At 40.7% G+C, this 18,862-nt stretch overlaps 1 protein-coding gene across 9 annotated transcripts in view; it reads left to right on the forward strand.

Annotated features, from left to right (window-relative positions):
- The window catches only part of DNAH3 (dynein axonemal heavy chain 3), a 171,473-nt gene that overhangs the window by 40,269 nt on the left and 112,342 nt on the right, over positions 1 to 18,862 (forward strand). For 6 of the 9 annotated variants that reach the window (XM_049111320.1, XM_049111321.1, XM_049111322.1 and 3 more), the window contains 5 exons: positions 828 to 951; positions 6,596 to 6,749; positions 7,570 to 7,714; positions 13,632 to 13,843; positions 18,116 to 18,207. In XM_049111320.1, the coding sequence (XP_048967277.1) occupies positions 828 to 951; positions 6,596 to 6,749; positions 7,570 to 7,714; positions 13,632 to 13,843; positions 18,116 to 18,207 (727 nt within the window). Of the gene's footprint in view, positions 1 to 827; positions 952 to 6,595; positions 6,750 to 7,569; positions 7,715 to 11,022; positions 11,175 to 13,631; positions 13,844 to 14,051; positions 16,334 to 18,115; positions 18,208 to 18,862 lie in introns of those variants that run through there. The other 3 variants (XM_049111324.1, XM_049111325.1, XM_049111326.1) reach the window with 3 other exon arrangements.

The following is an 18,862-nucleotide window of genomic DNA, read 5'->3' on the forward strand; positions in this document are numbered from 1 at the left end:
TTCCTTCATGTCCCTGTATATCTTAAAAGGAAAGAAATGGCTAGGGCCCCTTCAAGGCTTATTGGGCCAAGGTAGAGTTTTGTAGGGACCAGGTTCTGAAGGAAAAACTGATACAGTGTCCACAAGCTAAGTTTTCAGATCCTTCTTCCATCTGTGAATTACCTGGTATTCATGGTGTTTGTGGGGAAGAGTGATGGAATGGAGAGATGGGGACTGGGAGTGGAAAGCAATGCCCTGCCAACCCACATATTCATGAGCTGTGCCCTTGACCATGTGAACACACACTGGACCTTTGCTTCCTAAGTTCCCAAGGGTACAGAGGGAACCCAGGATATTTCAGCTGACCAGAGTCTTAGGATGAGCAGGGGATCTGGCACTGATTTTATTACTGACATTTAACCAAAAGGGAGACTGGGACTCAGATGGTGACAGTTTAAAGAGGAGAATCAGAACATGAGCCCAGGTTTCTACTCTACCCAAACCTAGCCTGGGAACGCAGTGAAGCACAATGGTTAGAACATCGGCTTTGGAGTTTGTTAGACCTGGGACTGAAGTCGTCCCTGCCACCTTCTAGCAGTGTGATCTTGACTACTTGGCTAACCTTTGTTTTCCATCTGCAAAAACAAGGATGACAATACCATTGCCTTTCTAGCCTGGCATTTGGTAAGTGCTCCATAAATGTTGGTTATCATTCATCCATAATGGGCCCATCCATTCGTTGCCACCCCCTCACCCACTTCTGTTGACCTTTTGTTCTGCTGAATTAATTCCCTGCATGTTGACCTATGCTGAGGAGTGTCCTGGAGCTGACTGTATGTGTTTTGCAGAAGAGGATATCAAGTTGAACAGCACTCTGTTCCTCTGGCCAGACCAGATTGAAGATATCTTTGAAAACAGCCGAAACTTGCTCCTTAGCAAGAGGGATCAGGCTGAGATGGACCTCATTAAAAGGTACAGAAAGAGTGTGAGATTGTTTTAGAAATGATACCCACTGGATAACACGCTGTAGGTTCCTGGTTCTGCTCAGAGCCCCCCCACAGCAATGCGTGGGCGAAGGCTGGAAACAACTGGTAGAGAAAGAATTTTCTTTTGTTTCCCACTGAGGGATGTTCTCTTTAAGCCTGCTTCATTCACTCTAGTGACCCTGCCAGTGCCTTCCCTCCCTGCCTTGAACAATTGGAATTTGGCAGTGCAGAGAGAAAAAGACAAAAATAGTGGCATGGCATAATGGCCTCACAATAATAATAGCAAAATCGTCCCCCTTACATTAGAGATCACAGATTTGTGAGATAGCAAGACAGGGATCATAGAGGCATGGTAGGAGGCTGAGAGATGGCCTGTTTGGCAGCTGGTTTTGTTCAGTACTAATGTGGCTATATAATTTATTCATTCATTATTTGTCAATTCAACTAGGATTTTTTTTTTTTTTACAGATTTTTACTATGTGCTGTACTGTATTCCAGACATGTTAAATGTGTTTGCACACTAAATAAAAATTTTGATCCAGGGGCAGAGAAAATACAGACCTACTGAAAAATCAAACAATGTCAAGCGAAGTGGGTCAAGAGCCACGTAGATGGCAAAGACATACATGCACTAATGGCCATCCCAGCTTGTAACACTAGGTTTATGAACAGTAGGGTCTTACCAGTTACTATCCCCTTCATACATGAATGGCCCCCAGCCTAACTTTGGATCTTACAATCCCTGTAAATACTCACAAGAAAGGAAACGAGTAGATAAAAGCAGGGATTTCTACACAGAATGGGAGTTTGGACTGAAGGAGAAAACTATTTATTCACTGCCTTCAAAATATGGCCTAGGTCTGCTATCCAGAAAAAAACAACAGCAACAACAAAAGTGGATGTGTGTACACACTTCCAGCAACCTTCTTCTCTCTCTACCCAGAAATTTTAGCCAAATGGGTGCTACTGATATTTTTTTAATTAATAAAATAAATAAAATTTTAAAAAATAATAAAATAAAATAAAATAAATTTATTTCTTGGAACAGTCTTAAATTCACAACAAAATTGAGAAAGTACAGTGTCCCCATTTACCCCATGTCCCCTTATGTACAGCCTCCATCATGGAACTGATTTGTAGGTTAGATGAACAGGAGCAAGTTTCTTTATCTTTTTGAGCCTCAGTGTCCTCATCTGGAAAATTGGATAACTGAGCCCATCTCAGATCATATCTTTTTGTGAGAGTTCTCATTGTGCAAAAGGATGAAGTGAGATGACCTGAGATTGTGCCTGAGTGGTACCTAGCACATGGTAGGAATTCAAAAGCTGTCTGCTACCTTCATACCTTGAACGATGACTTCTTTGGGGAGAAAAAATGCTTCACTGATAAACCACAGCCTTGCGAGTATACTTTTGGAGCAGTGCTGTCCCACTACTTAGAATCAATAAGTGTTGTTAAAGTTCAGGGGAGTAAGGGGTGACTCTGGGAGAAATGGGAACTGTCATTTATGATGAGAGGAGAACACTGGCTATCTGCTCTTGGAGGGGCAACTCTCACCCTGATGACACCTACTGGTTCCTCCACTCTCCATAGCAGAATTTAGCAGAGGAGGGCTCCAGGAGAAATCCGAAGCCCTGGGCTCAGCCCTCTCTTTACGGAATGCTTAAACCTCACATCCATCATTTTTGCATTAATCTTGAGAACAGTATGTGAGGGGGGGCTGAGCAATGTTCATTTAATTTGTCTTCTGTGAAAGCAACTCCATTACCTCACCTGGGTAGCTCAGTCAGTTGAGCATCTGCCTTGGGCTCAGGTCATGATCTCAGTGTCCTTCGGATCGAGCCCCACATCATGAGGCTCCCTGCTCAGTGGGAAATCTGTTTCTCCCTCTCCTTGCTCTTGCTCTCTCTTAATCCAAATTTATTATCAAATATATAGAACTTAAAAAGAAAGAAAGAAACTTGACCTATTTTACCAGCCACATTAATTTTTTGCTTCGGCACTAATTATTCCCCATTTTCTAATCCCCACACCCAACCCTCAATTCCTTCTTACACCTTCTTCCTCCTCTGTCCACTTAGTGCCTAGTCAACTGACACCCATAGTCTAGCCTCTGTCTCCCTTGTCTGTTGGATCCAGACAGGGCTCCACCAGCAGAGAGGCTCAGGAGTTTGGAGAGTGATGACTTTTTCTCCTTTCCCTCACTGTTTAGCCCTGGAGCTCTGGCAGTAGCTTCATCCCTCCTGGATGACAAGTCTTGCTTCTCCATGGTTTCCGTTCCCACTGCTCCTTTGGCCCTAGAGGTCATAGTGGCTTCCCTCGGAAGCTACCCATATCTTATCTGTGTAGATAGTCCCTTCATTAAAGCCTCTCTCTTTGAACACTGGAATGAATTCCATTTCATGCCAGAATTCTGACCAATCCACCATTTTTAAATCCCTAAATTATCCTCCCTCAGACTCCAGGTAGTCCCTCAAATACATTTTGGGACTTACTCAACCTAGTTTCCTGAGTGCCTCCTATTTACTAATGACTGTATTATTGTATGAAATATATACATATGTATATATTGTGGACATGAAAGTACTTTGGAAACTATAATATGCTAAGCAATTATAGCATAACACTATATAATATAGTCTACCTTGTTAGAAAAAGGGAGAATTAAATGTGTGACCTTCTTTGTTGTAAAAAAGATCTTCCCTGATCATTCTAGCTAAAGTAGCCCTCTACTTCCACCCACTAGGCACTCTGCCCTGTTTTATTTTTTTCAGTTTTTATGTCTATCAGAAATACTTCATCTTATATTTATCTATGTATGAATTTATCCATCCATCTATCCATTCACCCACCCATTCATCAATCCATATGTTTCTTTTTTTATAATAAATTTATTTTTATTGGTGTTCAATTTGCCAACATACAGAATAACACCCAGTGCTCATCCTGTCAAGTGCCCCCCTCATTGCCCGTCACCCATTCACCCCCACCTCCCGCCCTCCTCCCCTTCCACCACCCCTAGTTCGTTTCCCAGAGTTAGGAGTCTTTTTTTTAATAAATTAATTTTTTATTGGTGTTCAGTTTACCAACATACAGAATAACACCCAGTGCTCATCCCGTCAAGTGCCCCCCTCAGTGCCCGTCACCCATTCACCCCCACCCCCCGCCCTCCTCCCATTCCACCACCCCTAGTTCGTTTCCCAGAGTTAGCAGTCTTTATGTTCTGTCTCCCTTTCTGATATTTCCCACACATTTCTTCTCCCTTCCCTTATATTCCCTTTCACTATTATTTATATTCCCCAAATGAATGAGAATATATGTTTGTCCTTCTCCGATTGACTTACTTCACTCAGCATAATACCCTCCAGTTCCATCCATGTTGAAGCAAATGGTGGGTATTTGTCGTTTCTAATGGCTGAGTAATATTCCATTGTATACATAAACCACATCTTCTTTATCCATTCATCTTTCGATGGACACCGAGGCTGCTTCCACAGTTTGGCTATTGTGGACATTGCTGCTATAAACATTGGGGTGCAGGTGTCCTGGCGTTTCATTGCATCTGAATCTTTGGGGTAAATCCCCAACAGTGCAATTGCTGGGTCGTAGGGCAGGTCTATTTTTAACTCTTTGAGGAACCTCCACACAGTTTTCCAGAGTGGCTGCACCAGTTCACATTCCCACCAACAGTGCAGGAGGGTTCCCTTTTCTCCGCATCCTCTCCAACATTTGTGATTTCCTGCCTTGTTAATGTCCCCCATTCTCACTGGTGTGAGGTGGTATCTCATTGTGGTTTGGATTTGTATTTCCCTGATGGCAAATGATGTAGAGCATTTTCTCATGTGCATGTTGGCCATGTCTGTGTCTTCCTCTGTGAGATTTCTCTTCATGTCTTTTGCCCATTTCATGATTGGATTGTTTGTTTCTTTGGTATTGAGTTTAAGAAGTTCTTTATAGATCTTGGAAACTAGCCCTTTATCTGATACGTCATCTGCAAATATCTTCTCCCATTCTGTAGGTTGTCTTTTAGTTTTGTTGACTGTATCCTTTGCTGTGCAAAAGCTTCTTATCTTGATGAAGTCCCAATAGTTCATTTTTGCTTTTGTTTCTTTTGCCTTCGTGGATGTATCTTGCAAGAAGTTACTGTGGCCGAGTTCAAAAAGGGTGTTGCCTGTGTTCTCCTCTAGGATTTTGATGGACTCTTGTCTCACATTTAGATCTTTCATCCATTTTGAGTTTATCTTTGTGTATGGTGAAAGAGAGTGGTCTAGTTTCATTCTTCTGCATGTGGATGTCCAATTTTCCCAGCACCATCTATTGAAGAGACTGTCTTTCTTCCAGTGGATAGTCTTTCCTCCTTTATCGAATATTAGTTGACCATAAAGTTCAGGGTCCACTTCTGGGTTCTCTATTCTGTTCCATTGATCTATGTGTCTGTTTTTGTGCCAGTACCACACTGTCTTGATGACCACAGCTTTGTAGTACAACCTGAAATCTGGCATTGTGATGCCCCCAGATATGGTTTTCTTTTGTAAAATTCCCCTGGCTATTTGGGGTCTTTTCTGATTCCACACAAATCTTAAAATAATTTATTCTAACTCTCTGAAGAAAGTCCATGGTATTTTGATAGGGATTGCTTTGTAGTACAACATTAAATCTGCCCCCAGCTCTGGTTTTCTTTTTTAATATTTCCCTGGCTATTTGGGGTCTTTTCTGATTCCACACAATCTTAAGATGATTTGTTCCAACTGAAGAAAGTCCATGGTAATTTGATAGGGATTGCATTAAATGTGTAAATTGCCCTGGGTAACATTGACATTTTCACAATATTAATTCTGCCAATCCATGAGCATGGAATATTTTTCCATCTCTTTGTGTCTTCCTCAATTTCTTTCAGAAGTGTTCTATAGTTTTTAGGGTATAGATCCTTTACCTCTTTGGTTAGGTTTATTCCTAGGTATCTTATGCTTTTGGGTACAATTGTAAATGGGATTGACTCCTTAATTTCTCTTTCTTCAGTCTCATTGTTAGTGTATAGGAATGCCATTGATTTCTGGGCATTGATTTTTGTAATCCATATGTTTCTTATCTAGGTTTCCCCAAACTAAAATAGAAGGATAGGGATCTTAATAGTATATATTACAAATGTCTCCCTGATGCCTAGAGCAGCCCTTCAAATGTATTTAGCCCTCAACAATAAGTATCTAATGGATGACTAAATAATACGTATATACACACATTTTAAATATGATGTGTGTATGGAATAGGTATATATAGAGTTCATATATATACACACATACATATTTACCTGTACAGGTAAACATCTGGAAATGTTTAACTGCCAATAGGGTCACAGCAGACATCTCTGGGAGGTAGGATAATAAGTTTTATATATATATATATATATATATATATATATATATATAGGATAATAAATAGATAAATAAGGATATTATCTATATATAGAAAATATATATAAATATATATTATATATATGTGTAGGATAATATATATAAAATGCATTAGAAGATCACATTCTCCCCAGGCTTGAATATGGATGGGCAATTGCTGATACTTTGAAAATCAAAAGTGGAAAGTTCAAATGTGATGGGGCTGTCCTTTACTTTTAGGTGCTCAGAATTTGGGTCGAAACTTGAAGGCTACAACAAGGAACTGGAAGGGTTTAGGAAACGTGAAGTGATGACCACAGAAGAAATGAAGAACAATGTTGAAAAGCTTCACGAGCTTTCAAAGAACCTAGATCAAGCACTGGTGGAATTTGAGGTTTGGAGTCTTGGCGTCTGGGGCTGGAGACTTATGATTGTCCTGTCCTGTTGAGTCTGCTTCTCAGTTTTGTATTTTCTTAACATTACCTGTCAGGTGGATAGTATTGATTGGTGGATTGACCAGTTCATTCATTGGTGCTTTCAACTCTCTTTTTCTATACCCCTACATTATGGCAGCTTTTTTGTTAGTCATTGAGTACACAAAGAAACAATTACAGAAAAAAAAAAAAAAAAGAAACAATTACAGTAGAATAGTTGCTCACATACATTGAGTATTTATTATGTGCTTGACAATATACAAAGGGCTTCATATATGATATATCACTTAATACCCATAACAAACCTTTGGGGTAGGTACTGTTATCATCCCCATTTATCTCTATTTAAATAGGAGAACTAAGGCTTGGAGAGGCTAAATAAATTTCCCTGAAGGTCAACTAGTGAGTTCTTTAACCCTTAAAGCTCTTATTGTTGAGGTAAGTCAGCATAAAAAGGGGCAGCATCATGTAAACAGCTAACATACATATGAAAATTGTGAAAATGGGGAAATGGATATGGTAGAGTGGGATCAAAGATGATGGAGCAAGCAGCAATTTATCCTAGAGTTTCATCCAGCTAGATCTTAGCTGTCACAGCCCTCAGAGGTAGCAGAAGGACCTTCTTATTTGAGCCTATGTCTTATTTTCCTCTCTTACTCTCTGGATGAATGAACATCTTCCTCAACTTGTCTTTCAAAGCACTGAGAAATTTGCCATGGTGTCTTCTAGGGTTCAGAAAACCACCCACCCAATTAAACAGCATCCCCTTTTGCCCTGCAGTTGATCAATAAGGAGGAGGAACTGTTGGAAAAGGAGAAGAGTACCTTCCCTCTCCTGCAAGCCTTGATGATCAACAAAGTGCCTTATGAGCAGCTATGGCTGACGGCATATGAGTTTAGCATCAAGTCAGAGGAGTGGATGAATGGTACGCTTTGGGCTTAGTCTACTGGGACATGGTGGCTGATGGGGTAGTGGATCCAACCCAGCCAGTTCTAGAATAGGGTTTGGACTTCAGATTTAAGCTAGACTTTTCATCATATTGTTATACTCTGGATTAACACATCCACACAGTCAAATTTTTGTGATGTGATAATGATAGTAAATAGGAATTGAAGAGCCAGACCTGTCACCAGGGTAAAAATAGAAGAGGCAGCCAACCAGAGCCATGGATTGCAAAGAGGCAGATGGGGGGAAGAAGAAGATGGCATTTCCACCACTGTGCTGCTTTAAGAAAGCCCAGAGTGCCATAGACATCTGTAAACTACTACTTTTTCTCTAGATCCTGGAGGTTAGGGAGAAATGGAGGAGGTAGAGTCAACAGGACTTATCTGGACTTATCAGGATTGATCTGATATGGGGCAGGGGGCAGGGAGGGAGAGGGAAGAAACTGGGGGACTCCCAGATTATGAGCCCAGGCAATTTGGTGAATATTGCCATCACTAAACAAGAGAAGTAACAAATTTGCTGGGAAAAAAGACCCATCGGTTTGAATATACAGAGTTCAAGGTGTCTGCAGACACCCAAATGGGAATATTAATCAACAGTTGAATATATCAGCCTGAAGTTAAGTTATATGTCTGGGGGGGGGGTGATTTATATTGGGAAATAATTGATTGTAGATTACAATGAAAAGCCATGAATGATGTCACCTGGGGAGAGTGTACATAAGCAGAGGACAAACTCCAAGATCCTTAGAGCTGAGCCCACAGTTTGTTTCCATTGCTTCAATGTTAAATGACCACAACTGTGATGAACGTCTGTTGCCCGTTTAATAGATGCAACTATGATCATTTTCTTAGGAGAAGTTCCTGAAAGTGAAATAGCTAGATCAAAAGTCATGTGATAAAAATTATTAGGAGTTTATTTATTTTTTTGAAGTACCAACCCTTTTTTTTTTTCTTTAAGAATTTATTTATTCATGAGAGACACAGAGAGAGGGAGAGGCAGAGACACAGGCAGAGGCAGAAGCAGGCTCCATGCAGGAAGCCCAACGCAGGACTCAATCCTGGGTCTCCAGAATCCGGCCCTGGGCTGAAGGCAGCACTAAACCACTGAGCCACCAGGGCTGCCCTATTAGGAGTTTAAAAACTGTTTTTGTTGTTGTTGTTACTGTCTTCCAGAAAAGTTATGTTTTAAATTTTAAAAGTACCCTTCTAGCAGTACTAAGAGTGCCCATTCCTCACACCCTTAACAAATCTGGGAAATAATAGCTTTTAAAACTATTTTTGCCAATTTATTTATTTATTTATTTATTTATTTATTTATTTGGCTGATTTAATATTTGAATTGGTATTTTTCTTTTTCACTTAAAATTTTTTCCTTTTTCACTGATGCTCTTAATTTTTCCATGTAATCAATCATATCTGGACAATTCTAATATTTTACCTTATTTGTATACCCCCTTTTTTATTCACTGTCTGTGTTGATTAGCACCTCCAAAATAAACAGTGCTAATAATGGGCCCCTTTGTCTTATTCCTAATTGTAATGGGAGCTTTTACAGAGTGTCACCTTTAAACATGATGCTTTTTGTTGGTTTGAGATACAAAATTTTTATGGTGTTAAGGAAATATTTATAGTTTACCGTCTTTTTATTGAAAAGATAAATTGTATTAAAATTTTTTTGCCTTTAAATCTTTATTTTTTTAAAAGATCTTATTTATTCATGAGAGACACACAGAGAGAGGCAGAGACATAGGCAGAGGGAGAAGCAGGCTCCCTGTGGGGAACCCAATGTGGGACTTGATCCCAGGGTTCCAAGGTCATGCCCTGAGCCAAAGGCAGATGCTCAACTACTGAGCTACCTAGGTGTCCCTAAATTTTTAATTTTAAATTCATAACAGCAGAAAGAACATTCTGGCATATAGTTCTAAATGTTAACACATATATAGATTCACCACAATCAGAAAGCAGAAGTTGGGCAGCCCGGGTGGCTCAGCAGTTTAGCGCCACCTTTGGCCCAGAGCAAGATCCTGGAGTCCCAAGATTGAGTCCCATGTTGGGCTCCCTGCATGGAGCCTGCTTCTCCCTCTGCCTGTGTCTCTGCCTCTCTCTGTGTCTCTCATGAATAAATAAATAAAATCTTAAAAAACAAAACAAGTTTCATCACTTCAATAAAATTTCTCATACTGCCCCCTTTGTAGTCACTCTACCACCAGCCAAAAGTCACACACTACCCCCAGCCAAAAGACCTGGCACTGTGGAGCTCTTCACTGTTACTATAGTTTTCTCTTTTTGAAATTGTTTTGTAAGTAGAATGATACAGTGTATAACCTTTTGAAAGTGCTTCTTTCACACTGCATACTACTTTGAGATTCATTCAAGTTATTAGTTATAACCATAGGTCCTTCCCTTTTATGCTTGGGGTAGTATTCTATTGCGTGGATATACCAGCTCATTTACCCCACTTACCCATTGGTAGATATTTGGGCTATTACCAGTTTCAGACTCTTATGAATAGCTGCTATAAACATTCATGCCTGCATTTTCATGTTGACATAAGTTTTCATTCCTCTGGGGTAAATGCTCAGGAGTAGATTGCTGGGCTATATTTAAGGTTTATATATAACTTTGTTTAAAAAAATGTCTCGGGCAGCCCCGGTGGCGCAGCGGTTTAGCGCCGCCTGCAGCTGAGGGCGTGATCCTGGAGACTTCGGATCGAGTCCCACATCAGGCTCTCTGCATGAAGCCTGCTTCTCCCTCTGCCTGTGTCTGTGCCTCTGTGTGTGTGTGTGTCTCTATGAAGAATAAATAAATAAAATCTTTAAAAAATAAAAATAAAAAAATAAAAAATGTCTTGTAGGACAGCCTGAGTGGCTCAGCAGTTTAGCGCCGCCCTCAGCCCAGGGCGCCATCCTGGAGACCCTAGATCGAGTCCCACGTCGGGCTCCCTGCGTGGAGCCTGTTTCTCCCACTGCCTATGTCTCTGCCTCTCTGTCTCTCTCATGAGTAAATAAATAAAATCTTTTTAAAAAAAATGTCTTGTAATAGGAAAGTATCCCTGATTCCTCTCTTCCATCTGTTGTATCATTTCTGTTATTCATTTCATCTGTATATAAACTGTAATCATCAAATATATTGTTGCTTTTATTATTTTGAACAAACTTAACTGTTAGATCAGCTAAGAATAGGGAAAATAAAAATATTTATTTTACCTTCACTTTTCCTTCTCTAATGCTCTTCCTTTCTTTATGTAAGTCTGAGTTTCTGACAAATCCTTTTCCTTCTTTTCAAGAACTTCTTGTAACAGGGGCACCTGAGTGGCTCAGTGGTTGAATGTCTGCCTTTGCTTCAGGTTATGATCTCAGGGTCCTGGGGATTGAGTCCTGCATCAGGCTCGCTGCAGGGAGCCTGCTTCTCCCTCTGCCTATGTTTCTGCCTCTCTGTATCTCTCATGAATAAATAAATAAAATCTTAAAAAAAAAAAAAAGAACTTCTTGTAACATTTATTGCAACATAGGTCTACTGGCAACAAATTCTCTCAATTTGTTTGTCTGAAAAAGTATTTTTTGTTCCTTCACTCTAGAAGGATAATTTCTCAGAATACAGAACTTTAAGGTTGGTGGGGTTTTTCTTCTCTCATTCCACTCTATTCTTGTTTGTATGGTTTCTGAGGAAAAAGGGAATGTAATGCTTATCTTTGCTCCCCTAAGGTATGGTGGTTCCCCTACCCTCTGGCTGTTTTAAAGTTTTTTCTTTAACTTTGATTTTCTACAGCTTGAATATATCTAAGTGTAGTTTTTGGCATTAATCCTGGATCTGTGGCTTGGTGGCTGACATTAATTTGGGGAATATTCTCAGTCTTATTCTTCAAATATTTTTTTCTGTTCCATTCTCTTCATTCTCCCTCTGTTATTTCCATTACTTGTGTGTCATATCTTTTGTAGTTATCCCACAGTTCTTAGCCATTCTGTTCCAATTTTTTCCCCATCTTTTTTTTTTTTTTTAATTTTGGAAGTTTCTAATGATATATCCTTAAGCTCAAAGATTCTTTCATCTGTGTTCAGTCTACTAATGAACCTATCAGATGTCTTCCTATTTCTGTTACAACGTTTTTGCTCACTAGCAAAGATTTTGTTACTGCTGTACTTTATTTTTTTTAAGATTTATTTATTTGAGAGTGAGAGTGCAGGCGCACACGCACACACACACACACACACACATATGAGCAGGGGGAGGGACAGAAAGAAGGGAGAGAATCCTCAAGCAGACTCCCCACTGAGCCCAATTCAGAGTTCCACAACCCCAAGGTCATGACCTGAGCTGAAATCAAGAATCCATTGCTCAGCTAACTGAGCCACCCAGGCGACCCACTTATTGCTATTCTTTAGATTTCTTGGATCATCTATATAAATAGTCATGTCATCTGGAAAACTAAGACATTTTATTTCTTGTTTTCCAGGCTGTATGCCTCCTATTTCTTTTTCATGCCTCGTTGTATTGTCAAGGACTTTAAGTATGATATAGATTAGGAATTGTTAGAGTGAAAATCCTTGCCTTGTTCCTCATCTTAGGGAAAAAGTATTACATATTTCACCATTAACTATTAGGGGTTTGGCTTGGTTTGGTTTGGTTTTTTAAAAGCACTTTAGTGAAGTATGAGTGACATGTAAAAAGCTGTACAAAGTTCCAATAGAGAGTCTAATGGTAGTATAGGTTTTTCATAAATGCCCCTTATTGAGCTGAGTAAGCTCTTTCCTATTCCTAGTTGGTTTAGAGGTTTTTATCATGAATGGATACTGAATTTTGTCGAATGCTTTTTCCACATCAATTGATATTATCATGTGATTTTCCTTTTTTAGACTGCAAATATAGTTTATTATATTGTCTGATTTTTCAAATATTAAACCAGCCTTACATTCCCATGAAAACCCCTGATGGACATGATATATTATTACTTTTATATATTCCCTGGATACTGCATACATTTCTTCTTTTCAAAAAGTTTTAATTTTTGACTACTCACCTCAAAAATGTCTGGCTGATTAAGCATGTAAAATTAATAAAGCTTTATTTAGTCTCAGTAGTCATGAAAGAAAAATACTTCTGAGTAAATTTGCAACATCATGATGCAAGATTTAATACCTGTTTGAAATGTCCAAGGGGAAGAAAGCAGCAGCATGGAAGGATTTTGACTGAATGTGAAACCCAAATGTTATAGGTTCCCTATGAAGAAAAGTCTTGGAGCATGTTTTTAAAAATGAGAGGTCATTCTTTGTTTATAAAAAATCTTAAGATAATTTCAAACTTACATAAAAATTGCCAGAGCTGTCATCCCCCAATTGTCAATATTTCACAGCATTTGTGGAACACCTTTACTGCCTCTATAATAGTATCCACACCACTATTAACAATCAATTCCTTTTTATAAGATTTTTTATTTTATTTATTCATGAGAGACAGAGAGAGGCAGAGACATAGGCAGGGAGCCCAATGCGGGACTTGATCCCTGGACCTGGATCATGCCCTGAACCAAAGGCAAACGCTCAACCACTGAGCCACCCAGGCATCCCAACAGTCAGTTCCTTAACTGCACTTGCATTACACTCCAGACATTGTATTAGCCACTTAGCTCACTTAATGTTCACAATCACATTCCAGAGTGTCCATTATTACCCCTGTATCATAGGTGATACTGTTGAGGGTTTAGAAGGGTTCAAGAAAACATGCTCAGGGTTTCATTAGCTAAGGAGATGTTTCAGTTCCAGATCCAACTCCAAGCCTGTGCCTGTTCCAATATCCATACTCACAGGCACAATTCTTATTGCACAGAGTTAGAAGTGTACGTGACTAATAACCACTCGATGGTCTGACCCTTCCCTCACCCCATGTTTTCTATTTCAGGACCCCTCTTTTTGCTGAATGCTGAGGAGATTGCAGAGGAAATAGGGAATATGTGGAGAACAATACATAAATTGACCAAGACCCTAGCTGATGTACCTGCACCCAGGCGGTTAGCAGAGAATGTGAAAGTCAAGATTGATAAATTCAAGCAGCACATCCCTATCCTCAGCATTTCCTGCAACCCAGGAATGAAAGACCGGCACTGGCAGCAGGTTCCTGTCACTCTCCACCCCTCGCCAGCCCAATCCATACCCAATGCATACCTGGTCTTGGTAGCCCTTTAGAAGGCAGGAACCAATCAATACTGGGTCCAGCGTCTGCTTTCTGAAAGGGAGAATCTACTTGAGGCTAAAGCAGCAGTAATGGGGGGGAAAATCTTTTATTTTTTTATTTTTTTAAAAGATTTTATTTATTTATTAGAGAGAGAAAGAGGCAGAGACACAGGCAGAGGGAGAAGCAGGCTCCATGCAGGAAGCCTGATGTGGGACTTGATCCCAGGACTCCAGGATCATGCCGCAGGCCGAAGGCAAGTGCTAAACCGCTGAGCCACCCAGGGATCCCAGGGAAAATCTTTTAAAGGAAGGAAAGGGGCAGAATGAACAGGTTGACCCTTTTCTTTGGCGACCCTACTGCTGATATTTAAGTACTGCTCTAGCCAATGACCACAAAGCCTCTCCTTGTCTCCTTCCCTAAGCAAATGGCTGCTCAGGGTCCTACAGGGTGATAAGAGCATTGAATTACATTGGGAAGGCCTTGATTTGTCCCTTGACCTAGGACACACAAAAGAGAAAGCCACACCTTTTCTGCCTCCTGACAATGCCAGATGGTTCCTGCTTGGGCTGACCAGACTGTAGAGCCCCGTTGTCCAACAGGCTATGTTCAGAAATAACATTTCACTCTTCTTTCAGCCCTTTGAGTCTATAAATGAGAATAATAAATATTCTCCCTAAAAATAGTTGGGACTTTTATAAGCAACCAAGTGTGAGGGTGATAAGTGTGGTGTGAACACTAAGCAGAAAAAAGAAAACTCACTGTGTTTCTAAAATAATCATCACATTCAAGGGCTAGCAATGGCCTTGAAACGTCCTCTACCCAGGAGTTGCTCTGTGTGGAGGTGGAAATGAGACTGGCTCTCCATAGGCAGATTTCTCTATGATTCGGCCTGGAATTCCTCTCTGGGAACCATGCACAAGACTGAGGACAAGCCTCTGGAAGGACTCACTCTGAAAGCACATCCATTACCTTTCAGAGAATGAAGTCTGAGCTAGAAGCATTTTGATCTCTCTGGGAATATAGAGATCTTGATATATCAGAAATTCCAGAGTTTTCTGTAAAGAGGAACTGCTTTTATTTCCCAGAAAGCCTTGAAATTCAACATCTAAGCAAAGGGTGTAAAGGAGGACAGGCGAGAAGTCATCTGAGTAGACTTCTGGTCTTGTACTGCCCTAGCAGAGGGGTCCGCACAGGGGCAGCTACCCCCAATTATAGGTGCTCATAGGGTGCCACTCCCCATGGACCTAGCCCAACTAGAGCTTTGACCCATTTGGAGGGCTGGGGAGGTTGGGTAAACAAATCGCCTTTGATAGTGCTATCTCTCCATAAGGTGGCACTATGGAAAGTACCCTTGTCAATGGCATTTAAACAACCCTCCCAGGAGACTCAGGATATCTCCTCTACTTGGTGCTCTCCCTGTGATGATGCTGTTCTCATATGTGGGTACTTTAAAAAGCCCAACCAATCCTAGACATTCATAATTCTCATTTACAGATCACTTAGGTGGACAGATTGGAAAAAAATTACTTTGAATTAAAAGAAAAAAAACAAAAAAATAAGAATTAAAAGAACAATATCAGTAATAGCTCAAACATATTGAATACCAACTCTGAACTAGGTGCTGTTATATATTTTGTGTGGATTCCCTCATTTTATCTTCCCTACAGCCCTTTGAAGTAGGGAATATCATTGTCTCCAGATAAGAAAACTGAGGCTTAGAGTAAATTGTCACATGGCTAGTAAACCGTGAGAGAGGGAGTTGGAATCTAGGTCTGTGACTAGGGGAAATGGGGTGAGAAATACCAGATCAGAGGGGATAATAGCCATAGGTAAGAGTGGAGTATAGCCCCAAGAAGGTGGCTCCTGAGTAACGAGCCCCTAAAGCAGAAACCCAGTGGCCTAAACAGTTAAAAGTGAGCTCAGAAAGGAGAGAGGCCACCAGATACACACAGTGCCCCTCCCACCTAGAGCCCCTTCCTGCCTACACTGTAAGTCAAACCACAAACCACCCCAGTGATAGCTGCCAGCCTGGGAAAGCCGTTCTCTGCCCTAATGCCTAATTCAGGAGATCAATTTTCTGGCTCTCGCAGGGAACTCTGAAGGTTAAACCACCTCTAGCTCTAAAGGGTACAGGATGGATCTTCTGGAGACATGGGGTGTGGGGTGGTTGTGCTGTGGTTTCTGACCATTTCCCAGAACTTAAGCAGGAAGGGCTGGTCCTTGGGTTTGGGGCCCTGATACCAGCAAAGAGGTTGCTACTGTGGTTTAAAACAAGTCGTAACAGGGTGACATTTGACCACCTGATGCGCACCAAAGATCGCCCTCTAGGACATTGCTGCCCAATGAAAATAATACAAGCCATATGTCTAATTTTAAAGTTTCTTGTAGCCACATTAAAAAACAAAAACAGGTGAAATAAATTTTATGAATATATTTTATTTAACCAAATAAAATATTTAACCAAACATTCAAAATATTTTTCAATAAGTAGTCAATGTAAAAATGTTAATGTAATCTCTCACATTACATTTGTCATACTAAGTCCTTGAATATGATGTGCTTTTACACTTAGAGCACATCTCAGTTTGGGCTTGTCACATTTCAAGTTTTCAAATAGCCACAAGAAGTTAGTGGCTCCATATTGGACAGGGCAGCTGTAGGCTCTTAGAATTAGGAAACCAAATGCTTTGTTAGTCTCTGTAATCAACAAAAGCAATCTGAAAAAAAAAAAAAAAACCCTACTAATCTCTGAGTCTTTTCTATGGGCCAAGCACTATGCCAAGTGCTTTACATAGTTATTAGCATTTAATCCTAGAGAGAGTATGTGTTCTAAGCTGTACTTTCAGGTATTAGGGAATAAATCGAAGTCCAGGGTCACCAGGAACAGTTGTGCAGATTGTGTACTCCATAACTCTAGGGAATGTGGTTTTGGGGAACTACAGTGTGAATTGTACTTTTTTAGAGTTATGTAGTGTATAACCTTCACAACTGTACATGGAAGACCTGAGAGACTCACTAGATGTGATGGAGAAGAGCTTTGTAGGGAGAACTGGGTCCAAGTCCCAATTCTGCCATTTATTAGCTGGATGGTCTTGGCCAAGGTACATATTTCCTTTGTCTCAGTTTCCTTATATGTACAAGAGGAATAATAATACATTAGTAACTTCCTCATCATTATTGGAGGAATGAAATAAGTGCATAAAGGTCTTAAAACACTGCCTACTTCATAGAAGCCCTCAATAAATGTTAATTACTTCTATGATTTCCATTATCTTAGTGGACCTCCAAGTATCCTCAGGCCATGACTGGTAAGCCATTTGAATTAGCTGTTTCATTCATGTTTTCACTCTGTAGATATTTACTGATGCCCACTAAATGCCATGCTTCAGGGACACATGGCTAAATAAGACATCCCATAGTCCTCCTAGGGCTGGACAGAGATTGGGCAATAGGTGAGGTTTCTCAGAGTCTCATTCTCTTTCAGGTCCTCCTACTCCTCTAGAGCATGTTTGCTCAGTCCTTGAGAAAACTGCTCAAAGCCATCAGAGACTTCACATACGAACTTCTTCAGGGATATTTTCACTTAAAAGACAAGCCTGGGTAGTATTTACACCAAAGGAATGGGCCCAAATGCTAACCGTTCCAACAAGTTAGCACACTGGGGTGGAAAGGAAAATATTTGGGCAAAGGGGGTTTCTTCCTCCTTCCCAGCATCCTCAGATCACAGAATTGGGGGTTCTGCATATCCTGTATACTCAGGACTTTCTCCTTTTACTCAGCAGACCCTTATTGCAGCTTCTGTCATAGACCAGGCTTTGCACTAGGCCCTGGAGCACAAAAACAAACCAGATCTGGTTCCATCTCCCAGAGTGCTCACAAGTTGGCACTGTGCCCAGCGCTGGTGAGCAGTGATCCCCAATAAACCAGAGAGGAAGCAGTGTGCCTCCTAGGCCGCCTCCCACATTATTAGACTCGCACCATCCAATTTGATAGCCATTAGCTAAACAGCTATTTAAATCAAGTAAAACTAAATAAAAATCAGAACTCAAATCCTCAGACACACTGGCCACATTTCCAGGACTCAATGGGCACAGGTGACTAGCAGCTACTGTAAGGGACAGCACAGAGGAGAACGTTTCCATCATCATGGAAAGTCTACTGGCCAGTGCCACCTTGAACAATATGCATTTGTTTTCCTCTCTTTTCTGCAGATCAGTGAGATTGCCGGCTATGAAATAAAGCCCACAGAAACAACTTGCCTCTCAAATATGCTGGAATACGGGTTCAGCAAATTCATTGACAAGTAAGACTCCTTTTCCCCTTCAGGAAGCTCTTCAGTCAAAGTATCTGAATTCCCACAGGATATGACTAGCCTCATATCAGGCTGTTTTTCTCCCTCTGGTTCAGAGTAACTTAAATGTTTTTAGTAACCTCCACCTTGGGTGACTAGCTACTGGTGAAACCCACTTCCAGCTGCCAAGTGGATGACATATTATGACTTGAAAATGGAGTCAGAGATTTTATTTCAAAGGGAAATCTGAGGGATGCCTGGGTGGCTCAGTGGTTGAGCATCTGCCTTCAGCTCAGGGCGTAATCCTGGAGTCCCGGGATCGAGTCCCACATCGGGCTCCCTGCATGGAGCCTGATTCTCCCTCTGCCTGTGTCTCTGCCTCTCTCTGTGTGTGTATCTCATGAATAAATAAATAAAATCTTCAAAACAAAACAAAGGGAAATCCGAAGGGAAAAAAAAAAGTTATTGGAAACTGAGCTCCAAGCCCAGGTCTGAGTGGTTTCTGGTAAAACCATTCCACCTTTCTGGGCTTTAGTTTGCTTTTTTAAACAAACAAACAAACAACAATAAACAGGAATGGCTTTCTGAGCCCTTAGGAGTCCAAGAAACATGGTTGGTGAGAGAATTCTTCACTTCTTTTCTCCTTTTCTACAAATGCCCTTGGACT

This window comes from Canis lupus, chromosome 6 (genome assembly GCF_003254725.2).
Source record: "Canis lupus dingo isolate Sandy chromosome 6, ASM325472v2, whole genome shotgun sequence".
NCBI classification, from domain to species: Eukaryota; Metazoa; Chordata; class Mammalia; order Carnivora; family Canidae; genus Canis; species Canis lupus.